Source organism: Sciurus vulgaris (assembly GCF_902686455.1).
Source record: "Sciurus vulgaris genome assembly, chromosome: 3".
Taxonomy (NCBI): Eukaryota; Metazoa; Chordata; class Mammalia; order Rodentia; family Sciuridae; genus Sciurus; species Sciurus vulgaris.
In genome coordinates this window covers 183,193,670-183,216,426 of record NC_136463.1, presented here as the reverse complement: position 1 = coordinate 183,216,426, position 22,757 = coordinate 183,193,670, and the positions used below count along the sequence as shown (strand labels likewise).

The 22,757-nt window shown below is 38.7% G+C and overlaps 1 protein-coding gene across 6 annotated transcripts in view; it reads left to right on the top strand.

Annotated features, from left to right (window-relative positions):
• The window catches only part of USP40 (ubiquitin specific peptidase 40), a 79,823-nt gene that overhangs the window by 32,594 nt on the left and 24,472 nt on the right, over positions 1–22,757 (top strand). For all 6 annotated transcript variants that reach the window (XR_013762622.1, XM_079132250.1, XM_079132252.1 and 3 more), the window contains 8 exons: positions 8,160–8,244; positions 9,211–9,281; positions 10,505–10,827; positions 12,957–13,080; positions 14,617–14,674; positions 18,782–18,835; positions 19,817–19,905; positions 22,293–22,379. Coding sequence is in view for 5 of the 6 variants with exons in the window: in XM_079132250.1 (XP_078988376.1) it covers positions 8,160–8,244; positions 9,211–9,281; positions 10,505–10,827; positions 12,957–13,080; positions 14,617–14,674; positions 18,782–18,835; positions 19,817–19,905; positions 22,293–22,379 (891 nt within the window). In the remaining variant the exon portion in view is untranslated. The remainder of the gene's footprint in view (positions 1–8,159; positions 8,245–9,210; positions 9,282–10,504; positions 10,828–12,956; positions 13,081–14,616; positions 14,675–18,781; positions 18,836–19,816; positions 19,906–22,292; positions 22,380–22,757) is intronic.

Here is a 22,757-nt window from a genome sequence, read left to right as displayed (position 1 = left end):
CTAGAAATTTGTCAATGTCTTCGGTAGATTCTATTTTGTTGGAATACATATTTTCAAAGTAGCTTCTCATTATGTTCTGTATCTCAGTGGTGTCTGTCGTGATATTTCCTTTTGCATCACGAATTTTAGTAATTTGAGTTTCCTCTCTCCTTCTCTTTGTTAGTGTGGCTAAGGGTTTGTCTATTTTGTTTACTTTCTCAAAGAACCAACTTTTTGTTTTGTTAATTTTTTGAATTGTTTCTTTTGTTTCAATTTTGTTGATTTCAGCTCTGATTTTAATTATTTCCTATCTTCTACTACTTTTGCTGTTATTCTGTTCTTCTTTTTCTAGTGCTTTGAGCTGTAATGTTAGGTCATTTAGTTGTTGACTTTTCATTCTTTTCTGGAATGTGCTCCATGCAATGAATTTTCCTCTTAGTACTGCTTTCATAGTGTCCCAGAGATTTTGATATGTTGTATCGTCGTTCTCATTGACTTCTAAGAATTTTTTTATCTCCTCCCTGATGTTTTCTGTTATCCATGTTTCATTCAGTAGCATATTATTTAGTCTCCAGGTGTTGGAGTAATTTCTGTTTTTTATTTTGTCATTGATTTCTACTCTTAGTCCATTATGATCTGATGGAACACAAGGCAGTATCTCTATTTTTTTGCATTTCCTAAGGGCTGCTTTGTGGCATAACATATGGTCTATTTTCGAGAAGGTTCCATGTGCTGTTGAGAAGAAAGTGAATCCACTCGTGGATGGATGGAATATTCTGTATATGTCTATTAAGTCTAGGCTATTGATTGTGTTACTGAGTTCTATGGTTTCTTTGTTCAGTTTTTGTTTGGAAGATCTATCTAGTGGTGACAGTGGTGCGTTAAAGTCACCCAGAATTATTGTGTTGTGGTCTATGTGATTCCTTGAGAAGGATTTGTTTGATGTACAGGGATGCACCATTGTTTGGGGCATAAATATTTACTATCATTATGTCTTCCTGATTTATGGTTCCCTTAAGCAGTATGAAATGTCCTTCTTTATCTCTTCTGACTAACTTTGGCTTGAAGTCCACTTTATCTGATATAAGGATGGAAACCCCCGCTTTTTTACGAGTCCATGTGTGTAGTAGGTTTTTTCCCATCCTTTCACTTTAGTCTGTGGATGTCTTTTTCTATGAGATGAGTCTCTTGCAGGCCCCATATTGTTGGGTCTTCTTTTTAATCCATTCTGCCATTCTGTGTCTTTTGAGTGATGAGTTTAGGCCATTAACTTTCAGGGTTATTATTGAGATATGATTTGTATTCCCAGTCATTTGGCTTATTTTTGGTTTTTAAGTGACTTGACTTCTCCTTTGAGTGGTTTTTCCCTAAGGTAGTTCCTCCCTTTGCTTACCTACATTGTTGTTTTTCATTTCCTCCTCATGGAATATTTTGTTGAGAACATTCTGTAGTGCAGGCTTTCTATTTGTAAATTCTTTTAACTTTTGTTTATCATGGAAGGATTTTATTTCATCTTCAAATCTGAAGGTTAGTTTTGCTGGGTATAGGATTCTTGGTTGGCAACCATGTTCTTTCAGAGCTTGAAATATGTTGGTCCAGGCCCTTCTAGCTTTTAGAGTCTGGGTTGAGAAGTCTGCTGTTATCTGTATTGGTCTCCCCCTATATGTAATCTGATGCTTTTCTCTCGCGGCCTTCAAAATCCTATCTTTATTTTGAATGTTAGGCATTTTCATTATAATGTGCCTTGGTGTGGATCTGTTGTGATTTTGTGCATTTGGTGTTCTGTAAGCCTCTTGTATTTGATTTTCCATTTCATTCTTCAGGTTTGGGAAATTTTCTGATATTATTTCATTGAATAGGTTGTTCATTCCTTTGGTTTGTATCTCTGTGCCTTCCTCGATCCCAGTAATTCTTAAATTTGGTCTTTTCATGATGTCCCATAGTTCTTGGAGATTCTGTTCATGATTTCTTACCATCTTCTCTGTTTGGGCAACTTTATTTTCAAGATTACATATTTTGTCTTCATTGTCTGAGGTTCTGTCTTCCAAGTGGTCTAGTCTTTTGGTGATGCTTTCCATTGAGTTTTTTATTTGGTTTATTATTTACTTCATTTCAAGGATTTTCATTTGGTTTTGTTTCTTTTTGTTTTTGTTTTTTTTTTTTTTTGTTTTTTTTTTTTTGAGAATCTCTATCTCTTTGTTGAAATGATCTTTTGCTTCCTGCAGTTGCTCTTTCAGCTTATTGGTATTATCATTCATTGCCTGCATTTGCGCTCTTATCTCATCCTTTGCTTCACGAATCATCTTAATTATGTGTAATCTGAAGTCCTTTTCTGACATTTCTTCTAACATACTGTCATTGGATTCTATTAATATAGAATCTAGATTTGTTTGGATCATTTTCTTCCCTTGTTTTTTCATGTTGTTCATGTATCTTCCCCTCTAGCAGTGCAGATCTGGGGTATTGCAGATTTCCCCCTATAGGCTTATAGTGGCCCTATAGGTTTCCAAAACCCTTTCTTTAAGGGGAGATCAATATTAGGAGTGCCCAATTCAGACACTATGCAATCCTAGACCAAATAGCCCCTATGAGGACAATAACAAAGTTGTCATAATAAACAGAATGAGTTCAAATATTATCTTCAATAAAACAAACAGATTTGCCATAAGGTCTGCAGTTTCTAATGGAGGACAAAGAGGATGCAGAGGGATGTAGAATGTGGCTGTTAATGGGATAAGAAAAGATTATACAGAAGTTCTAGATAATAGAAAGGGTGAGAGTGTAATCAAGAGAAATTGGATGTTAGAATGCAAAAAAGGGAGAAAGAGACTCTGAGGGAACAGGTAAACAAAAGGAAAAGAGAGCAAGAAAAGTAAAGAAATAAAAATTAAATTTTCTCTATAAGGAGAAAAAAGAAAATCTACAGTATAGCAGTCATATAGTAATGAAACATCCCAGTGTTTAGAAGCCTGATGCATGAGAGGTACCTGACAATGAGCTTCAAGCCTCCAGCAGGCATCTCAGGAGGGATTTGCCCCACCTAAAGATCGGAGCTCCGGCTTCCAGGATTATCCAAGATGGCTGCTCTGGCTTCCAAATGTGTTGGCAAATGGGGACCTGCAGCTCAGGGTGAGGACGTGGTCAGCTGAAGGTCCTGGCAGCGGGATGAGGTTGGTCAGGCAGGGGTCCTGGAGGTCCGGTGTGTTTGGTGTGGTTGGGGGATCCCGGATGCCGGGTGCAATCAGTTGGTCTGGGGTCCCGGTGATAGGGCGCAGTCAGTTGGTCTGGGGGTCCTGGCAGCAGGGAGCAGTCAGTCGATGTGAGGGCCCCAGAGGCAGGGAGTGATCGGTTGGTCTGAGGGATCCTGGAGACGGGGCTCAGTCAGTCCGGCCAGGGGTCCTATGGGGCCTGGCTGTTGGTTCAAAATGGCGGTTCAAAATGGCGGCAGCCATGTGTAATCAAACCTGCAGGTACTGTGACAGAGAACTTCCAGGCAAGAGCAGGCAGCTGGTGCTCCTCTGGCGGTCAGCGATCAGTTTGCTGACTTTTGTTGGACCCAATCGGGAGGTGAACCTCGTGCGTTGGGTGATGGATAAGTGTAAGGCAGGCGATGGACGGGCCAGAGGCCAGCAAATGGCGGATGATAGGCGCCTGACAGTGAGCAATCTGCACTCAAAAAAGGCGTCGATATGCTGGCAGACTACAGGTCATCACAGCAGACAAATGGGGTAAACACCAGGGAATCAATAAGCGGCAAAAACTGCCTCACCAAGAAACAGATATCCTCTGCTTGAAACCGGAGTTACGGAGCGACAAGGAACGCAGCCTCCCTCTAGTCTGCCATCTTGGATCCCCGCACTGTCTTTTTAATATGTTTTTATATGCAATTTGCTAAAATTTTGTTAAGAATTTTTGCATCTATGTTCATTAGAGATATTGGTCTGAAGTTTTCTTTCTTCAGTGTGTCTTTGTCTGGTTTTGGTATCAGGGTGATACTAGCTTCATAGAATGAATCTGAAAAGGTTCCCTCTTTTTCTATTTCATGGAATACTTTGAGGAGTATTGGAATGAGTTCTTATTTGAAGGTCTTGTAGAACTCAGCTGAGATTCCATCTGGTCCTGGACTTTCCTTGGTTGATGGGCTTTTGATGACTTCTTCTATTTCATGGCTTGAAACTGATCTGTTTAAATTGTGTTTATCTTCCAGGTTCAGTTTGGGTGCATCATATGTCTCTAGAAACCTGTTGATGTCTTTGCAATTTTCTATTTTGGTGGAGTATATATTTTCAAAATATATTTTGTTTTGTATTTCAATAGTGGCTGTCATGATATTTCCTTTTTCATCACAAATTTTAGTAATTTGAGTTTTTTCTCCTCTTCATTAGTGTGGCTAAGGGTTTATCAATTTTATTTATTTTTTCAAAGAACTAATTTTTTATCTTGTCAAGTTTTTTGATTGTTTCTTTTGTTTCAATTTCATTGATTTCAGCTCTGATTTTAACTATTTCCTGTCTTCTACTTTTGGTGTTGATCTGTTCTTCTTTTAGGGCTTTGAGTTCTAATGTTAGGTCGTTTATTTGTTGACTTTTTTCTTCTTTTATTCAGTGCACTCCATGCAATAAATTTCCTCTTTGTACTGCTTTCATAGCATCCCAGAGATTTTGATATGTTGCATTGTTGTTCTTGGTTACCTCTAAGAATTTTTTTACCTCCCTCCTGATATCTTCTGTTATCCATTCATCATTCAGTAATGTATTATTTAGTCTCGAGGTGTTGGAATAGTTTCTGTTTTTTATTTTATCATTGATTTCTAATTTAATTCCATTATGATCTGGTAGAATACAAGGTAATTTCTCTATTTTTTTGTATTTACTAATAGTAGCTTTGTGGCATAACATATGGTTTGTATTAGAGAAGGTTCCATGTGCTGCTGAGAAGAAAGTGTGTTTGCTCGTTGATGGATGGAATATGTTCTATATATGTCTGTTAAGTCTAAATCATTGATTGTGTTATTGAGTTCTGTGGTTTCTGTGTTCAATTTTTGTTTGGAAGATCTGTCCAGAGGTGAGAGAGATATGTTAAAGTCACCTAGTATTATTGTGTTGTGTTCTATTTGGTACCTGGAATTGAGAAGGATTTGTTTGACATACATGGATGCACCATTGTTTGGGGCATAAATATTTATGATTGTTATGTCTTGCTGATTTATGCTTTCCTTTAGCAGTATGAAATGTCCTTTATCCCTTCTGACTAACTTTGACTTGAAGTTCACTTTATCTGAACCCCCACTTTTTTACTGAGTCCACGTGTATGGTATGTTTTTCCCCATCCTTTCACCTTTAGTCTGTGGGTATCTTTTTCTTTGAGATGAGTCTCTTGATGGCAGCATATTGTTGGATCTTTCTTTTTTTAATCCATTCTGCCAGTCTATGTCTTTTGATTGATGAGTTTAGGCCATTAACTTTCAGGGTTATTATTGAGATATGACTTGTATTCCAGTCATTTTGGCTTATTTTTGGTTTTTTAACTTGACTAGGTTTCTCCTTTAATTTGCTTTTCCTTTACGGTACTTCCTCCCTTTGCTAACTTACATTGTTGTTTTTGATTTCTTCCTTGTGGAATATTTTGTTGAGAATATTCTGTAACACAGGCTTTCTTTTTGTAAATTCTTTTAGCTTTTGTTTATCATGGAAAGATTTTATTTTGTCATCAAATCTTAAGGTTAGTTTTGCTGGGTATAAGATTCTTGGTTGGCATCCATTTTCTTTCAGAGCTTGAAATATGTTGTTCCAGGCCCTTCTAGCTTTTATGGTCTGAGCTGAGAAATCTGCTGATATCCATATTGGTTTCCCCCAATATGTAATCTGATACTTTTCTATCACAGCCTTTAAAATTCTATCTTTATTTTGTATGTTAGGCATTTTCATTATAATGTGCCTTGGTGTGGATCTGTTGTAATTTTGTACATTTGGTGTCCTGTAAGCCTCTCGTATTTGACTTTCCATTTCATTCTTCAGATTTGGGAAATTTTCTGATATTATTTCATTGAATAGGTTGTTCATTCCTTTGGTTTGTATCTCTGTGCCTTCCTCAATCCCAGTAATACTTAAATTTGGACTTTTATGATATCCCATAATTCTTGGAGTTTCCATTCATGTTTTCTTACCATCTTTTCTGTTTGGTCAACTTTGATGTCAAGATTAAAATTATTTGTCTTCTTGAGAGCTTGTTTGGAGGTTCTAGCAGGGGAGCGCAGCTACTCGTATACCCTTGACCGAAGAACGGTCCTTCTCTATCGGGGAAGGTCGTCCTCTTCAACCAAGCGCGCAGCTTCGGGAGGGACGCACATGGATCGGTGAGGGAGGAAGGGGACACCCGCCTAGCCAGCCAGATCAGCCGAATCAACCCTGGCGATCAATGGGGTGACAGGTGTCGCAGCCAGATCGCCCTCACATCCTATTTGTCTTCTTTGTGTGACTTCCAAATGATCTATTCTGTTGGCGATGCTTTCTGTTGAATTTTTAATTTGATTTATTGTTTCCTTCATTTAAAGGATTTCTGTTTTGTTTTCAGAATCTCTATCTTAATCGAAATGATCTTTTTCTTCCTGCATTTGCTCTTTTAACTATTTATTGGTGCAATCATTCGTTGCCTGCATTTTCTCTGTTATCTCATCCTTTGCTTCTCAGATCATTTTAATTAGATACACTCTGAACTCCCTTTTCTGACATTTCTTCTACCATGTGATCATTGGATTCTGTTGATATAGCATCTACGTTTCTTTGGGACACTTTCTTCCCTTGCTTTTTCATGTTTTGGTGTATCTTTCCCTCTAGCAGTGCAGATCCAAGGTATTGCAGATTCCCCCCATAGGCTTATAGTGACCCTGCAGGCTTCCAATATCTCATCTTAAAGTGGGAGATCAATACTAGCAGCACACAATACAAACAATATGCATCCTTAACCCAAATAGTCCTATTAAGATAGTAACAGTATTGTCTTTATAAACAGAGATGATGAGTTTGATTATTATCTACAGCATAAATAATAGGTTTGCAATAATGACCATAATTTCTAATGGTGGACAAAGAGGATGGGGAGGGATGTAGGATATAACATTAATGAGATAAGAAGTGAGTCTAAAGGAGTACTACATCATAGGAATAGTGAAAGCAGAATTAAAAGAAATTGGTTGTTAGCATGAGAAAAGGGAGAAAGAGTCTCAAGGAAACAAATAGATAAGAAGAAAATAGAGTGAAAATAATAAAGAAAAAAGAAAAGTAGGAATAATAATAGGAATAATTGTAATAATGCTACTAATAATAAAATTCTACAATAACACTATACTGTTCAAACTTCCTAGTCTTCAGGTACCTGATGCCTGAGAGATACTTGATAATGTGGTGTCCTAAGAAGAGAGCTGCCCACCTAGGGATGGTGGCCTCCAGGTCGGGAATAATCCATGATTATGGGCAGAGGTGACCCCGCCTGTTGGTCAATGGTCAGCCATAGCAGGAGCACTAGGGTGGGTTGGCGCTGGAGCTGGGCTAGGGCGGGCTTACAGTGCTGGAGCTGGGTTGCTGAGCCAGTCCCTATTTATCGATTCTTGATTTCACTTTTTGCACTTTAGCAGTCTTGTTAAGGAAGTCAGATCCTAAGCCAACATAATTTAGGTTTTATTTTGAGACAGGGTCTTGCTAAGTTGCGGAGGCTGACCTTGAACTTACGATTTTCTTGTCTCAGCTTCCCAAATCTCTAAGATGACAGTTGTGTACCACCAAGCTGGGCCTTCCTCTTTGGTGTAACTAGAGTGTAAGAATTTGTGTGAACTGGAATCAGTACCAATGAAACAAAACAGGGTGGCTCTTTGGGGCAGTAATTCCTAGGCTGGCCCACAGAGGAGTTTGCTTTCTGATAAAAATCATTTTCACATAAATATAACCATTTGGATGTGTTTGTATCCTTAGTGTATGCCAGCACTCTTCAGTCAAGAATGGAAGAGAGTAACCGTCTTTAGATTTGACTAATTTAATGAGAATATTGTCTTATTTCCACATTTTTGGTGTTGGGTAGGGATGGGAATGTTCATCTCTTTGCTTTCTATGTAAGTTAGCACAGTGCTATTCTTATTAAACCTGGAATTAAATTAATATGTTACTTTTCATTTTTCTCCTCTTCAGCTATTAGAATTTTGGGAAGGAGACATGATTCTTAGTATAGCAAAGCATGTACCAGCAGGACTTCACATTTATCAAACACTTGATGGTAAGATGTTTATGAAAACACAACAACTAATTTTATCTATTTATATTTTTGTGGGATTCACCTGTGATTTCCTCTTTGCTAGTATTTCCCTCACCTGCTTCTTTCATAACTACACAACTAATCATCACACTATATAGCTTTCAAAAAGAAATAATCTAATTTATAAGTATGTAATTTATGTATGTGAAATCTTCCTAACAGAAGTAAGCCCACCTTTCTAAAAATGTTTTTTAAATGCCTTAGCATTTTTTAAATATTACCACAAATGACTGAACAAAATGGTTTGAAACCATTTGAATTGTATTTACATGGCTTGATTTTCTACCTTACTCAGCTTCAGATTTTATAGCAAAACAAAAGGGCTTTGAGAGTTTATAAATATGTATTTCCGGAGCTAGGGATGTGGTTCAGTGGTAGAGCGCTTGCTTAGCATGTGTGAGGCACTGGGTTTGAATCTCAGTACCACATAAAAATGAATAAATAAAATAAAGGTATTGTGTCCAACTACAACTAAAAAAAATTTTTTTAAGTATGTATTTGTTTTAAATAACATAATGATAACAGTAGTAACAATAACATTTATTTCGGACTTCTCACTATACCAAATCTTGTGATAATAGTTTTATGTTCATTTTTCTTTTGGTTTTCACAAACTTCTTTTACCCTCATTTCATAAATGAAAAAACTGAAGCTGAGAGGATGAGGCCACAGGATCCGACAGCAGTTGGTGGAGCTGGGGCCGCTCGCTGCCCGCCTGACTCCTGTTCAGCTCCTGCCTCGTCACTGTGCACTGCAGTCCAGTCGGCTGCCATACTGGCTTGTCCTGCCCCATACTCACAAAGTGATGTGACAGCATTTTAAAGTAAAAATAAAGATGTTATTATGCTAAGTATTTACGTGTTCAGCTCTGTCCTCAGCTAAATTGTTTCTGATGCTCATGATTAATGGTCTCACTGCTTTTTCTAGGAGATGAACTGACACTGTGTGAAGCTGACATTGCTGATGGGGAAGACATCTTTGTATGGAATGGAATGGAGGTAAAAAACAGTTACCGAAAAAATATTCATGATAATTTTGGATTTTTAAAAGTCATTGTAATGAAATTTTATCCAGTATATATGAAGGCAATTAGACATTAGAAGACTGCTGAAGTGTCCCATACGTCTTGGTCCAGTCAGTGGTAGTTGCATGTCAAAGAGAGACTTACTGCCAGACTTAATGGTGCATTCCTGTAACCCCAGCAGCTCAGGAGGCTGAGGCAGGAGGATTGAGAGTTCAAAGTCAACCTCAGCAAAAGTGAGGTGCTATAAGCCAATCCCAAAAAACCAAAGGCCAAATGTTTTCCCTGCTAAATGGAGAATGATATATAATGGGGGTGGAGGGTTGGGGAGGGAGAGAAGAATGGGGAAACTTTAGATTATGTAGAAGGAAATGAGAGGGAGGGGGGTATAAAAAATGGTGGAATGAGACAGACATCATTACCCTATGTACATGTATGATTACACGAATGGTATGAGTCTACATCGTGTATAACCATAGAAATGAATGTACCCCATTTGTGTACAATGAATCAAATGCAGTCTATAAAAATTAAGATAAATAAATAGAAAAAAAAAAAGTGAGGCTCTTAACAACTGAATGAGACCCTGTGTCTAAGTAAAATACAAAATATGGCTGGGGTGTGACCCAGTGGTTGAGTGTCCCTGAATTCAATTCCTGATTACACATATGCAAAAAAGAGAGAGAGAGAAATTGAGACTTCCCTTGTGCCAAGCTGTGTGTCACATGCTGGATATGGAGGTCAGTCAGCTTCCTTCCAGCATTCACAGTGTGAAGAGCACTGTAAATGCTATAGTTGGGAGCGTGCCTAGGGCCTGCTGGTGTCAGAGGGCTTGGACATTCCGTTGAGTTAGGGAGTGGTGGAGCCTTGGTTGAGGAGAGCGAGCTTCCTGTCTCAGAAGACCCATCCCTGGACCTTCTGTATTTCCAAGGCCTCCTCATCCCCGTTGATAACTCATAAACCTCTACTCCAAACCAGATTGCTCTCCCGAGAAAGAAAATATGGATATGAGACACTTTCAGACAAAATCTTAAGTTGTTCCTCTGATACTTAAAAAACATTTTTGAAAATTGAAAATTTAATTTCACTTGGGAAAAGGTGAGGTTTTTGTTTTTGTTTTTTACAAGAGTAGTCTTTTACTAGTGATGATGTCAATTCGGCAGTATGCACTATGCCAGGGTTGTTCTGATGCTGTTGCAGGTTGGAGGAGTGCAGATTGAGACTGGGATGGGCTGCGAGCCTCTGCTGCTCAACGTGCTTCATCGGGAGTCAAGTGGTGAAGGCACAACACATGGGCGAGTGATAGAATCACCGCATGTCTTTCCCGCTAACGCAGAAGTGGCCACTGTGCTCACGGCTGCACCCACCCCAGCAGGCATGGTGCTTGTGAACAGAGCCGGGTCTGCAGGTGAAGGGAGCTGGACTGCCATTCCCCAGGCAGATATGAAGAAGACGTTCAGAGAGCAGGGGTTCAGGGATGGAAGCTCCATTCTGATTCAGCCTTCTCACAATGAGGAGAGCAGGTAAAAGATGAAAAGGGAGGGTTTTCTCAGTTACTTTAATGATAGTATCATCCAGTAGAACTCTAAAGCTTTATTTTAATGATAAGAGTTAAATATTTATTTCTAGACTTATTCTAAATATTGTATATTGGAATGTTTTATGTTATGCAACTTAAAGGGGAAAAAATGTTGAAAAGTGATTTTTTGATAAATGTGGTAACAAATAATATAGGTATTACTGGTCTTGTAGACTATATGTGGTCTAAATTAGCTGGATATAAGGCAACATCTTATAAAGTGAATTCTGGCTAAGTTATAAAACTGAAGGCATGTTCTCACAGAAAATTCCTGAAATTCTATGTGAAAAAGTTATTAAGAGTATGGCTAAATTTGTTTAGATATTTTGGGTTTTGTCTCTTGCTGCTGCTGTTGTTTTGTTTTTTGGTGCTACATCTGGAAGCGAGGGCCTCACCCACATTCTAGGCAAGCAAGCAATCAGCCTCTAAGCCTACCCCTAGCCCTGGATATTTTTTCATGAGAGACCCATAAGGCAATTCAGTTTTTCCTTATCATCCCTTTTATAACCCTAAAGAGCCTCCCAGCTGCCCAGATAGGGAAGTTAGTTAGGGAGTTACCCCTGAAGCCCAGTGGTCATTGTGGATAGCACAAAAGCACTGTGCCACTCCTCTTACCCACTGTGTGCCCGTACACTTCTGTGGTCAGTGTGTCATATGAGCAGAGCCCTGTGGTCTGTGTGTCATATGACATTCATCACTGTGACTCTTCCAGCAGGTGTTTTGCAGACATGTGTTTGCCCACCTTGTTCGTAGGAAAGTTTCATCATCTATAAAGGTACCGTGCATCTCTTAGGACCTAGGGAATGAAGAAGCGGGCACAGGAGAACTGAAGCAGCAGCCCCCGTGCAGTGTCAGCCACTGTCGACCTCTAGCACTTTCCTTTTCTTATGAACTGAGATCACTGTTCTGAGGGTTTCTATCCTTTCAGCATAGTGATTGTTTTATAGTTACATCCTGCTTTCTCCTCTCCCCGATGTTTGTAGGCGTCTTGTAAACCTCACTTGATGGCTACCTAATAATCTTTGTGTGCCAAAGGAACAGCACACTTCACCTGTCTGTGCCCCTGATGAGGCCCAGAACATAGGAGTGAGGGCAGGGACTCGAAAGCCAGCTGCCTGGGTTTCTTCCCAGCTTTTCTATTACCACCAGTAGCCTTGGGCAAGTAATTTCATCTCTCACTTTCTCTATTCAGTTTCTTCTGTAAAATGGAGTTAATAATTAGTGAGAGCTTCTTAGTCATAAGGATTGAGATAATTAAGTCCTCAGAGTGTTCGCACCTAGTGCTAAATGGTTTTAGTTAACATCTGCAGCAGCAGCAGCAGGAGCCACAGAGCATCCAGTTTTCTGCTTTTAAGGTAATCTTACAGGGAACATCTTGTGTGTCAATCTTTGTTATATTTAGGGTTGCTAACTTGAGGTGGAGTTCCAGGATGGAATAATCAAAATAAAGGTTAGAGTTGTGTTTTAGAGCTCTGATAAAATCCCCAAAAAGGATTTCTGCTAGCCCATTTTTTCTTCTGGCTGTAGGTAAACTCATTAGAATATAATACTCTACTGCCAACTGCTAATATAACAAAAAATGAAACCGTAGAATGAAAATACAAATATACAATGTATGCAATGCGTGTAACACCCCTCTGTTGTGGCACTTTTGTTCAGTGGCACTTTTGTTCTGCTCACTTGTATATGGCTGCCCTATTATAGTTAAATCCCTGGGCGTGGGCCTTGGCACTCTTAAAGCTCCCCAGGGATTTCAGGATGTAGGTAAGAGTGCAGAACTGATTGCTCACTTCTAACAGTTCCCCTTGAAAACTGTGGCACAGGTTATTTGCATAAGTTAGAGTGTTTGAAAGTCATAAGAGTATGAACTGAATGGATCACTGCCTAACATCACTCTAGGAAGAGCTAACTTTTATAGAGACAACTCAGTAAAATATGATCATCTTTCACTAATCACTTTAAGGCATACATGCAGAGTTTTGTAAAAGGTCCCTAAAGAAAAGCATTAATTTTCTGATCCTTAAAAGTGCCATATAAAGACACATTTTTAATGTCTTTTAACTTTACCTACAGTCTGTTGCCCAAACAAGGGAAGTGGATAAATGGTGTGAATGAGATCGACTGGATCCAAGTTAAAAATTTATGCCAGTTAGAATCTGAAGAGAAACAAGTTAAAATATCAGCAACTGTTCACACAGTGAGTAGATCATCATTAAAATTTGACTGATAATTTTTCAGTTAACAGAATTTTTATTTAGAAAGCATTGTTTAAATTTCAGAACAGTGGTCTCAATAGACTTCTAAATTTTTTTTTTTTTTTTTTTTGGTGGGGAATCGGGGTCAGGTACCCGGGATTGAACTCAGGGGCACTCAGTCACCAAACCACATCCTCAGCCCTGTTTTGTGTTTTATTTAGAGACAGGGTCTCACTGAGTTGCTTAGTGCCTAACCGTAGCTGAGACTGGCTTTGAACTCTCGATCTTCCTGCCTCAGCTCTTGAGCGTGCAGCACCACACCTGGCAGACTTCTAAATCTTAAGAAATCAGTTTTTTTTATTTAACACTTGATTATTGCCTATCTGTACTAACCATGGACCTATTTCAAGGAAACATATGCCCCTCCCCCCTTTTTTTCTTCCCAACTCCAGAGGCTAAAATTAGAATGTAGGAATTGCCTATATAGTTAGTTCATGGAATCTCTAATTTTGATAAATACAAAATGCTGTTCTCAAGGGTCTTTTCTGTATTTTTTAAAATCAGGTAGATACATTTGTAGATGTGTATGTATGTTTTGTTTTTGTGTTGTGAGTTTTTGTTTTTATCTTAAATTGTTCTACCATATACTCTGTGCTCTATGTAAAGTCAACTACTCTTAAAAGGAATTACCTCCAGTTTTCCTTTGAAGAAGATGATACTGATTTCTTTAAACATTATCTTTAGGAAACATATTTTTATGCTTATGTAGTCCCAATATAGTTTTTTTTTTCTGTAACAAGTTAAAAGGAACTTACTAGAATGTTGTTTTCTTTTATATCAATATTGTAATTTCTTAAGGTATATTGTTGATACAATAGAAAGGACAGTACAAGACCAGGGTACTAACACTCAGCAGACTAGTCCCTGGCCCCAAGTTGGAGACGTTGGTGAAGTCCTTCATTACTTCAGTCAGTATCTTCTTGACCCCATGTCAGATACTGGTGGAAAAGTTAGAGTAGAGGATCCCTGACATCAGTTTTACCACTAAACTTCCAACATTTTATGGTCTAAAGGAAATTAGCCTAAACTAAGTATTGTGCATTTTTACATCATTCATGCTTCTTGGCCCTGGATATGTTGTCCTAACGTAGAGGAATGTGATGTTGCCTGTAGGTTTTTTGCTTTTATCACAAAAGTGAGTGGTTTATCAACTTCCTGCTTTCCAGCTACAACCATTTCTTTAGGTCCTTTTTGTCCCAGTTAGCCCCAGTTTGGTAAAAATTGTTAAGATCTATTCTGACTAAAAGGAATTAATTTTTTAAAATTAAAAAAAAAAAAAAAAAGATCTGTTCTGAACTTCAGCTTTTGATCTTGTAGAAGAATTTCAGAGATGGGGAAAAAACTTTTTTTGAGTTGGCAAAACAAGTGCCAGGTGGTTCATGTCTCAGTTGATCTAGGTGTGCATACACTGCTGGGCTTCAGTTTCATCTCCTCCTATGCAACTTATACACAGTCATTAGTTTATTTCTCTATTTTAGGTGGTGTTTGATATTCGAATTAAAGCCATAAAGGAATTAAAATTAATGAAGGAACTAGGTAATCATTTACATTTGCTTTTGGTTTTTGGTTTAATTTAGTTTTGTTTTTTTGTTGAAAAAATATGGGAAAGTACAAAAATAATTTAGAAAAACCACCCAAAATGGACAAATGTTAACATCTTGTCATATGTTTTGTTTTTGTTTGAAACATAAAATCCTCTGTGTTCTCCTTCTCAGATGTATTTTTCTTCCCTTCCCTGATGCAGTGAGTATATTTGATTTGGGTGTGTATAGAGAGCATTTATACCTATCATACTATACATTATAAATACCTATGTGTGTATACATATAGATAGATTCTGTCATACTAAAAATAACATTCTGCAAACTTAATGTTCACTCTGCATCAGGTTTAATGACTTTATTGAGATAGACAAAAAAATTCACTTCTTTTTTTTTTTTTATGTGTGTGGTACTAGGAATGGAACCCAGGGACACTCTACTCCAGCCCTTTTTTTTTTTTTTTTTTTTTTTTTTTTGAGATAGTGTCTTACTAAGTTGCTGAGGCTAGCCTCAAACTCATGGTCCTTCTGCCTCAGCCTCCAAAGTTGCTGGGATTAGAGGCATACACTGCTGTGCCTAGCTAAAATTCACTCATCTTATGTGTAATTCAGAAATTATCAGTAAATGTATAGACTTGAACACCATTCAGTTTTAAAACATTTCTGTCACTCCAAAAAAGATCTCTTATACCCATTTGTATTCTGAGCCCATGTCCAGTAATAAACCCACTTTCCATCTCTATGGACTTGATTTTCTGGACATTTCATACAAATAGAACCATATGATCTTGGTGTGTGACTTCTTTTACTTACTATGCTGTTTTTGAAGTTTGCACATTATTTAGCATTTATAAACAGTTTGTTTCTTTTTATTGCTGACTAGTGGTCAACTGTATGGACATACCACATTTTATTTGTTTATTCACCAGTTGATGGGCATTTGGAATACTGCTGTAAACATTTGCATGTAAATCTTTGGACATTTATTTTCAGTTCTCTCAGGTAGATGCACAGGAATGGAATGGCTGGGAAATTCATGTCTACCTTTGCAAGACACAGGACACAGCCGGATGGTTTTCCAAAGTGACTGAACCTGTGCACTCCCACCAGCAGCGTGTCAGTGTTGCCGTTTCTCCACACCCTTGCCAATGTTCATAGTTATCTTTTCATCATAGCCATTCTAGTGAATGGGAAGAACAAGTAAAACACACTTTAACCAAGACAAATGTCCATAACCAGAAACTGGCCACAGCCCAGATGTGCATGGGCAGGTGGCTAGATGGGCAAATTGTGGTATGTCCAGTCAGTGGGATGCTGCTCATCTCTGCAAAGCAGCAGACTCCAGGTTCTGCCCTGTGCAGAATCCCTGTGGATCTCCAGTCATTACATGAAAAAACATAGACATAGAAAAGAATGTTCTGTTTGATTCCATAAAGGTGAAATTTTAGAAAAATAAAATTTAAACTATAGTCACAGAAGTCTGATGAGGGATTGACTGAAGTGTGACAAGGGAATTTTGGGGGTGATACAGATTTTATCTCAGTTTGCTGGTTTTTCTGCCTTTTTTGTATTTATCAAACTCTGTGAACTCTACACTTAAAGTGGATGTGTTTTATTGTAAGTAAATTACACCTCACTAAAATGAATGCTTTGTTACCTTGCCCCGTAGCTGGTCTCCCTCTTCTTCTGCTCTTGTTCCTCTGAACCATTCCTCATGTAGCAAGCGAGCTGGACCTCGTCACTCCTCTGCTCAGGGTCCTTCAGTACGTCCCTTGCATGCAGGCCAGTTCCTTCGCCAGTCCTCAGGAACTTGCATAACTGACCCCTGCTCAATCTTGACCTCATTGCATCCACTCCTCTGCTTTCTTGCCACACACCCAGCAGGCTGCCTTCTTGGAGTTTCTCTGTGCACCAGCTTCACCCACCTCCAAGATCCCCAGTGCTCTGATCTCTCTTTGAACTCTCTTCCCTTCACTCTTTATCTGCTAACCTCAACCCCATTTGGTTTCAGCTGAAATGTTACTTCCACCACACAATTGCAGTTCATTTCTGTTTCACTCTTTTTAATACCCTGTGCTTTTGTTTTATAGCATTTATCACTGTCACTGTCTTTTGCATAATTAACATCTGCCTCTGCCATTAGATGAGGCTGTATGAGGGCAGAGTCCATGGCTGTTGTGCTGAGTACCCTATCACAGCTTCTGGTACAGTGCCTGGCACACAGAAGACACTACAGTGTTTGTTGAATGAAAGCGAAAAGATTGTTTTTTAACACAGGGTCTTGCTGTGGTGCCAGGCAGGCTTCAAATTCCTGGACTCACGCGATCCTTTTGCCTCAGCCTCCCAGGTAACTGGAGCTACAGACATACCTATCACACCCAGCTGAAAGTGGAAAGATGTTAAGGACATAGTACTTAAAATGCACTTTTTAAATTGGGAAACTCCTTTTTAGATTGTTTCATTTTCCATGAAATTTGTATTAGAATTATGTGCTAGCTTTATGTCATTGTAATACAACATTATGGATTCAGGAATCTCAAAAAGAGATTCTGCAGTGGTCTAATAATGGTAGAATGTGTAGGCCTGTACCATTCTTACCTAGTCAGAAGGCTCAACCAGGGCCGGGGTGTATGTGGCTCAGTGGCAGAGCGCTTGCCTAGCACATGTAAGGCACTGGGTTCAATCCTCAGCACCACATACAAATAAAAATAAACAAAATGAAGGTATTGTTAAAAAAAAAGAAGAAGAAGAAGATTCAACCATCCACCCATTCCCTATTCATGTCCTACTTTGTAAGAATTCTATTGGAACAAAAAAATCTAATGTGCTCCTTCCCCAAAAGTAGGAATCTGTATCCTGAAAAATAGTGCATGCTGGCCTGAATCCATTTACCAAACATCACCCAACATATTTTATTTGCTTGTTTATTGTTGATGCTGGTGATTGAACCTTTGGTCTTACATTGCTAGGCAAGTGCTCTACCACTAAGCCACATCCCCAGACCCACCCAACATATTTTAAATATAGTCTGCTTTGTACATTTATGATATGCAAAAATTTCAGTTACTATGATTTGATTATATAACATTAGTGCCCTGGCAACATTGGTTCGTGTTTCAGCAAGCACGGTACATTAACTATGGATAATGAAATGGAGCACAGGCCGGCTGCCAGCTCTGCAGCCCCTAGACCTCCACCTTCATAACAGGTGTGCACAACATCCATGACCAGTCATGTTACTTCTTTCAAGTTTGCTGGTGTGCATTCCACAGACAGCCAAGTGTGTGGCTGTGTCACCTCCTTTTCTCTCAGCAATAAACTCACCTGACATTTTGCAAGGATGAATAATGGAAGAGGGAATAAGCCAACGAAGAACACACCCAGATGAAACGAAAGCATATGGTGCTGTAGAAGCAGCAGCCGCCTTAGGAATGTGGACTCTGCTGTCACTGGAGAGAATCTGGATGTGCAGCTGTGTAACTTGGTGCAGGTGAACCCACAACCTGAGTGAGGAAGGCAGTTGTGATGAAAAGGACAGAGCACCCCCACAACTCTAGAGGGGCTCCTGACACGAAAGCACAGCAGAGCACACGTCAGAAGCCAGTTGGCATGGCCACCTGCAGAGCTGAGGGCAGGAGAGGTGCCCACTCTGCTTCACCGGCTCTTCAGTGAGGAGCCAGCCCTGTTGGCACTACTACAGAGACACAAACCATTTCGTTCTCAAAGTTTCTGATGTTTTAAATAAATGTATACATATTATCTGTGCTATTTTTTTTTTTTTTTTCTTTTCCCTTCATATGTAACCAACAAAGAGTTTTAAAAGTTTTGACAGATTTTAAGGCTTAGACCCATCGGAACGTTCCCACTGATTTTTAAAATGGCTGCACAGTTCCAGCGTGTGTTTCTGCAGTCTGCACTGCATGCGAGTGAAGACTGCCCAGGCAGGCGGCCTTTTGTTTTGGTGTTAGAGGGTTTTGTTGTTCTCTCTCTCTTTTTTTAATTTAGGTATTTTATTCTATTTTAGATTTCTGCTAATTAACACTAGCAAAAAGCATCTCTCTTTGGTGTTCTTTGGTGCATAACATGCTTGTTTTTATTTATAGCTCAGAACAGCTGTTTGAGACCTATTGATAGAAACGGGAAGCTGCTTTGTCCAGGTTAGTCTTGTTGGTAGCTTTCAAAAGCTGACATCCACTCATTCCATCTTTCTGTCTTTCTTAACACTTTTACCCTAAGCAAATGGTTTCCAATATCTAATATTTTCTTTTTTTATTATTTCTTTTTTGTTTTGGTGGAGGGTGGTGCTGGGGATCTAACCCAGGGCCTTGCACATGCTAAGCAAGTGCTCTGCCACTGAGCCTCACACCCAACCCCCTACTAATCTTAAATTACCTTTTAGGAACAAATCTATAAACATATTTTCATCAAAACATCCACACATTAAGAAAATTTAACATTTCTGTTCTTCTGTTCATTTCTGATGCTCTGGTCCTCGTTTCAGATCTCATTATCTCTTTCTAGTCTTATTTCCTTAGTTTTCTGTGCTTCATTTGCTGATTTTGTTGTGATCCCATATGGAACACAGTCTTTGGTTCTCACCTTCTCACCTGTCTAGCCCTCTCCTCATTAGAGCTGTGATTTAGTCATGGACGAGCCTGATCATTGATTGGTCTCACTGCCACGTGTGAAATGTGGACATGGTCCATTGTGATAGACTGAGCCAGAACATCTGACTTTTAACCCATACACAACAGCTCTTTGACCAAGTCATTTCTATTAAGTATGAGTCTTAAACACTCATAGCTGCCTCTTAACTTCTAGTATCATACAAATAATAATAAAGTATGGAAATTGAAAATTAAGCAACTAAATATGTGATTCTTTGGCATGACATGCAACTCATTTTTTTCTCTTTTAATATTCTTGGGGAGTGGGGTATGTGAAAATGTATTACTAGCTGGTGATGCTGGGATTGAACCCAGGGCCTCACTAGTGCCAAGCACGCACTGTACCGCCGAGCCTCACCCTAGCCTCTCTTGACCATCTTAATTTTCAAAGACTGCCTGACTTCAATATATTATTTTGCTAAGAGAGATGGGAATTTAAAACATTAATCATTTTCCCAAAATTCTTTATAGTGCCGGATGGTTCCACTTTGAAGGAAGCAGAAGTGAAGATGGGGAGTTCTTTGGGACTGTGTCTTGGAAAAGCACCAACTTCCTCTCAGGTACAGCAGGATACCTTTAGATGAAGTCACCCTTCCCTAACCAGAATGTCTTAATCTGTAATTAGTAACCTACTTCATTAATACTGGTTTTCCCTAAAAGTTTTTTGTTGTTGTTCTTAAAGGATACTTTAGGAGTATATCCATATAGTTTCCTGTGTTTAAATAAAGAATGTTATGTGAAATTATATGTAGAAGGTTCTTCTATGTAACAATTTTGTATTTAAAGGGGATGTTTAAGGTCGAGTGGCCACCGGTTCCAGCCACTTTGTTTCATAGATTCTGAGATGACCTTTCCCCACACATGACCATCTGTGAAGCTAGGATGCTGCTGTGGTCCGTGGCGTTCCTGCATCAGAGCTGGCATTATTGTGGTGGGGTTTGTTGTTGTTTTCAGTGGAACAGAAAATTATGAGTCTAGCAGGCAGCCTTTTTTATTTAATGAAATACAAAATATTGATTTTGGATTTAATATTACTCTCTGCAATCATGTAATAGTTTTATAGCATCCTCCCTTCTCCCTCATCTTTATCAGTGTTCATTCCTGTATAAAACACTATCAAGTAACCTTGCCAGAAGCCCTACCTAGTTAATAAACTTTTATTATAGCCCAGAAGTCATAAAGCTACCCTTATTGTTAATATCCTGCATCAAGGCAGTCTGGACTCATGTGAGGTTGGTTCCCCAGGGCTCCTGAATCCACTTTGTTAGCTTCCCTTGGTGGTTTTTTTTTTTTTTTTTTTTTTTCCTGCACATTATAATTTTACACATAATAGTGGAATTCACTATACCATGTTTGTACATGCACATAAGTTGGTCGGTCTTATTCCCCAGCACCTTCCCTTTCCTGCTCCTCCTCCCTTCACCATCTGCTCGCTTCACTCTACTGATTTCCCTTCTTTTATTGTTATTATTTTAATTAGTGCATTATGATTATTTATACATATGTAATTATAAATATAGACCCATAAATGCATACAGGATTCATGTGGTGTGTTCATACATAGACATGAAATAATTAGGCAGATTTCCTTCCTCACTTCCTCTCCAACCTTTTCTACTCTATTGGTCTTCCTTCTGTTTTTATAAGATTCCCCTTTTTTGTTTTTGTTTTTTATTCCCTTTTTCTTTCTTTCTTTCTTTCTTTCTTTCTTTCTTTCTTTCTTTCTTTCTTTCTCTCTTTCTCTCTCTCTCTCTCTCTCTCTCTCTCTCTCTCTCTCTCTCTCTCTCTCTCTCTCTCTCTCTCTCTCTCTCTCTCTCTCTCTCTCTCTCTCTCTCTCTCTCTCTCTCTCCAGCTTCTGCAGATAAAACACTCAATCCTTCACTTTATAAGAGTCTCCTTTTTTGTTTTTGTTTTTTTACTCCTTTATTTTCTCTCTCTCTCTCTCTTTCTCTCTCTCTCTCTCTCTCTCTCTCTCTGACTTCTGCATGTAAAACACCCAATCCTTCACTTTCTGAGTCTGGCTTATTTCACTTGACATAACATCATCCTTAATTTGCAAAATATGTAAAGAACTCAAAAACCTTACCACCAATCACAACCCCTGTAATTTTCTTTCCCCTAAACACTAGCAATAGCAAATAGCAGGACCTAACAAGCTGGCAGGAAGACAAACTGACAGGCAGGATTGAATTGGAAAAGTGGGTAGGGCTCTGAGAATCTGAAGTGACAAGAGAGTGCATTTATAGTTTTCCTACTTGGGATCCCTAGACAGAAAACAAAACCACAACCAAGTGGCCCAGAGAAGCGACAGTTAATACTTATTGTGTGTAGTGACTGTGTGTAGATTCCTCTGTGGAGTGACTTGAGACAGAGCCAGATATCTCACTAGAAGAAATAATACCTGGCTGGGCACAGTGGCACACACCTTTGACCCCAGCAACTTGGGAGGCAGAAGCAGGACAATCACAACTGCAGGCCAGCCTCAGCAATTCAGTGAGACCTGTCTCAAAAAATAAAAAAATAAAAAGGTCTGAGGATGTAGCCCAGTGGTAAAACATCCCTGGGTTATATCCTCAGTATGAAAAAAAAAAGAAAAAAGAAAAAAGAAATAGTACCTGTGAGAGATGTTTATGAGGAGTAAAAACATTGATGATGATACATTTTATGTCTCTAGATGAGTTATTGTTTAAATTGTGACATTAAATTTCTCAATGCAGTCTCGTTTTACATAACTTGAGGGTTTCCATCTTGATTTTTTTTTGTTTGTCTGCAGTGCTGAGGATGAACTCATGCATGCTAGGCACGTGTTTTACCACTGAGTTACGTCTCCAGAACTGAGTTTTTATTAATGTTTCATGGACTCTGGGCTTTGGGGGAAAGTAAATAATGCAATCATATGATTTTAAGTTCAAGTTAAATTGCATTCATACTTCTGACTTGCTCTTAGCTGTTCCTGTTTTTTGCTATGGGGACTAATATTCAACCTGGGACAGAGATGGAGGTCATAGTAGAAGAAACACTGTCTGTGGGAGATGTAAGTAATTTCACTTTTTGGTTTGGGAGACTGAGTATTTGGTATGGGGAGTGTTATCTTGTGCTAGGAGGTAAGATGAGGTTTGCATAATGTACTTGCAAGAATTGGATGTGTTCACTGGTAGTTCAGAGAGCTTGAAAATTAGCAAGTCAACTGGGATTTTTAAGGAAGATGTTTTACTGGGTTTTTTTCCTTTTTTTAATTATCAGTAATACTTGTTTGTTGTAGAAATTTGGGAAATGCAGAAATGGATTAAAAGAAAACAATTAAAACTCCTCATTATTACTTATTCCAGTAATACTAACATTTCAATGTAGTTCCTTCCAGTGTTTTTACTTTATATACATACATAAGCACACATACACAGATATGAATTAT